Source organism: Aegilops tauschii, chromosome 2, assembly GCF_002575655.3.
Source record: "Aegilops tauschii subsp. strangulata cultivar AL8/78 chromosome 2, Aet v6.0, whole genome shotgun sequence".
NCBI classification, from domain to species: Eukaryota; Viridiplantae; Streptophyta; class Magnoliopsida; order Poales; family Poaceae; genus Aegilops; species Aegilops tauschii.
Genome location: NC_053036.3, coordinates 388,005,583 through 388,008,342, shown reverse-complemented (window position 1 = coordinate 388,008,342; position 2,760 = coordinate 388,005,583). Strand labels below are relative to the sequence as shown.

The window sequence follows — 2,760 nt, the reverse complement described above, 5'->3', positions numbered from 1 at the left end:
TCCATGGGGCAAAAACCTGGCGCCACCACCATACAAACGTCTACCACCTAGACAGTTCAAAACACAAGCAGAAACCAAACAGCAACAGAAGTATTTCACAGAGCTATTTTACTAGAGTGAATCAAGATAGCATATTATAGATATGTAGACTGGTCGATCTCGCAAACATCACTACATAAAACCATCATGCAAAACTTAAACTCAAAAACATCACATCCAAACTAGGGGAAAGTTCACTCCATTGGGCCAGTGCCAAAGCCACCGCCACCGCCACCACGGCCAAAGCCACCACCACCACCACCACGGCCAAAACCGCCACCACCAGAGCTCTGAAACATTTCAGGGTGGAACAAAAATCAGAGAAATCATCCATATCAATGAGACATGCAGTCACTTAGTTTTCTTCATCATTATTTCAATAATTGTATCAATAACATGCATTTCTTCTGCTCATGGCAAGATTTATGTATAGACCTTTTGCAAAGAAAAGTGTGCAAACTATGAAACTAAGAATCGAACTCTGAAACAAAATACAGGTGAATACAAAAAGCTGCTGGAATGTACAGAACAAAACTATGATTAGAAACAGATGAGGATTCAAACAGATATTCTAAGCTAGAGTATTTATCTTGGCTGGAAATTGCAATGCTAAATCATAAAATCAAAACAAGACAGGAGCACATCAAGTAGATAAGTTGATTACCCTGAATGATGGCTGGAACTCTGCAGGGGCTCCACCTTTCTCACCACCAAAGTCACCAGGTGCACCACGAGGACCGCCACGGTAGCCATCCCTGTCACCATACCTAGGCCTGTCACCCTCAAAGCGAGGTGGCCCCCTACAAAAGGTCCAATCAAAATAAGGAACATTAAGAGATTGCCTTGGCAACAATAAAATCATCAAGAGGATAAATAAACATAGTAACTTAACCCAACCACATTTGCAAATCCTGAATACAAACATCTTGATGTGGTCTACATAATAAAATCAAAGGACCAACAAATAAGAAAAGGAGGTGCATCCACAAATGGAAGTAAACCATACATTAAAAAGTCTGACCATCATGCAAGATAGATCAAGTCTACAGAATAACCCAAGGAGTACACAACCCCTTGCAAAAGAGAATTTTCAAGTTCATACTGCTATGATATAAAGCTACGTCTACAGATTAGAGTCTGCACCTTAAACGATTAAGTCAAATCACATACAGTCAGAATGGAGACATTCAGTCATAATTAATATACCACAATCAGCCATCATAAACTAAAGTTAGTAGTCATGTTCATTAGTCAAGTAAGTGCAACTGAAATCATCCCAGAGGTACTGAAATACTGAAAGGTATAGCAAGGACGATGGCATTGTAACAAAAGAGATGATTTGCATATTCCCAAGAGCAATGGCAAATGAACTATACCTTGGGCGGTCACCAGGTGGGCCAGAACCGAGTGGGCGGCCAGGAGGCCTGGCAGACTTCTTGAGCGTGGCAGGCACGATCTCAGATGGCAGGTTGAGGAAGTTGCGCAGGAACTCGATGCCATCGTTGGTGAGGTACCAATAGTAATGCTGCCACGAGAAGGTCTCCCTGACGTATTCCTTAGACTTGAAGCTCTGCATGAGCTTGATCACCTGGAGGTTCGGCACGTCAATCTGCGGGTGCTTCGCCAGGTTGTAGTCTTTCTTGGCATACAGCACCCCCTCTGCAATAGCACATACATGCATCAGATAAAATGATTTCACGAATAAATGTGACTTCACATTAAATAATTTTCAAAATTTCTGGTGTAGCAAGTTAAAAGTTATGACAAACCAGAGTATGGAATCTTTCATTTGATTTCTGATGTACTACATGATTTGCAGACATACCATCAAGTAAATGATGTCACCAACAAATATGGCATTAGGTGAATTCAGTTTCGTATTTCCTGGTGCAGGAAGTCATAACAAGCCATGGCATGGAATTTTCATTTGTTTGTTGATGCACATAAATTCAGAGATACCAATCCCCCTTATACATAGATTCCTTTTGCTTATGGGAGAACATGATCCGACCCAACTTATGAGAGCCTACTAGGTTTCCTGGTATGCAAAACTGTACCAACGAATCAAATCCTATACATTGATACAATTCACCTCTTCCCTTAAAATATTTATTTTCTTTGTTGCTGTGGGCGCATCAGATCAATCCTAATCACGATCAACTACGCCACAATTGTGGCTACTAGCCTGCAAGCGCGATGGATTGAGAATTACTGACCTTGGAAGAGGTACTTGCAGATCTCATTGCGGTTCTTCTTGGAGATGATCTGAGAGAAACAAAACACGAGATTAACACCGGCGTCAGGGCACGTAAAACAGCAAGGAGCAGCATGTTATATCCCAGTGGTTATCGCGTACCATAGTGGGCGGCGCGCGGGTAGGTCGAGCTCCAAGCGCGCCGGGACGAGAGAGGAGGCGGCGGCGCGAGGGAGAAACGAAGAACCCTAGAGACTCTGACGGGTAAAGCTTTTATATAGTCGCTGCGGTGTAGGGTTAGTCAGAGAGAGGGTTGTGGCGAGGGGCAGAAATGTAAAAGGGAGAGGACTGCATGGAATATAGGCCCGCCTAAATGGGCTCAGACCGGGCTTGTTAGAGCATCTCCAGCCGCGCCCCCAACAGGCCCTCCTAAGGCGTTTTTGCCGTGCCGGCGCCGAAAAAACGGCCCAGTCGCCCCCTCAGAAGCCCGTTTTTCGCCGGCTCGGGTCGAAACTGGTGCCGGCGGA

The 2,760-nt window shown here is 44.2% G+C and overlaps 1 protein-coding gene across 1 annotated transcript; it reads right to left on the bottom strand.

The window, feature by feature from the left end:
* Window positions 1-93: 93 nt before the first annotated feature.
* Window positions 94-2,554, bottom strand: LOC109775994 (small ribosomal subunit protein eS10z). Its single transcript, XM_020334694.4, has 5 exons — window positions 2,396-2,554; window positions 2,256-2,304; window positions 1,416-1,698; window positions 704-839; window positions 94-329 (listed from the first exon to the last, which is right to left on the bottom strand). Exons 1-5 carry the CDS (start codon window positions 2,396-2,398, stop codon window positions 234-236), a joined length of 567 nt encoding a protein of 188 aa, XP_020190283.1. The 5' UTR covers window positions 2,399-2,554; the 3' UTR covers window positions 94-233.
* Between the last annotated feature and the right edge of the window lie 206 nt (window positions 2,555-2,760).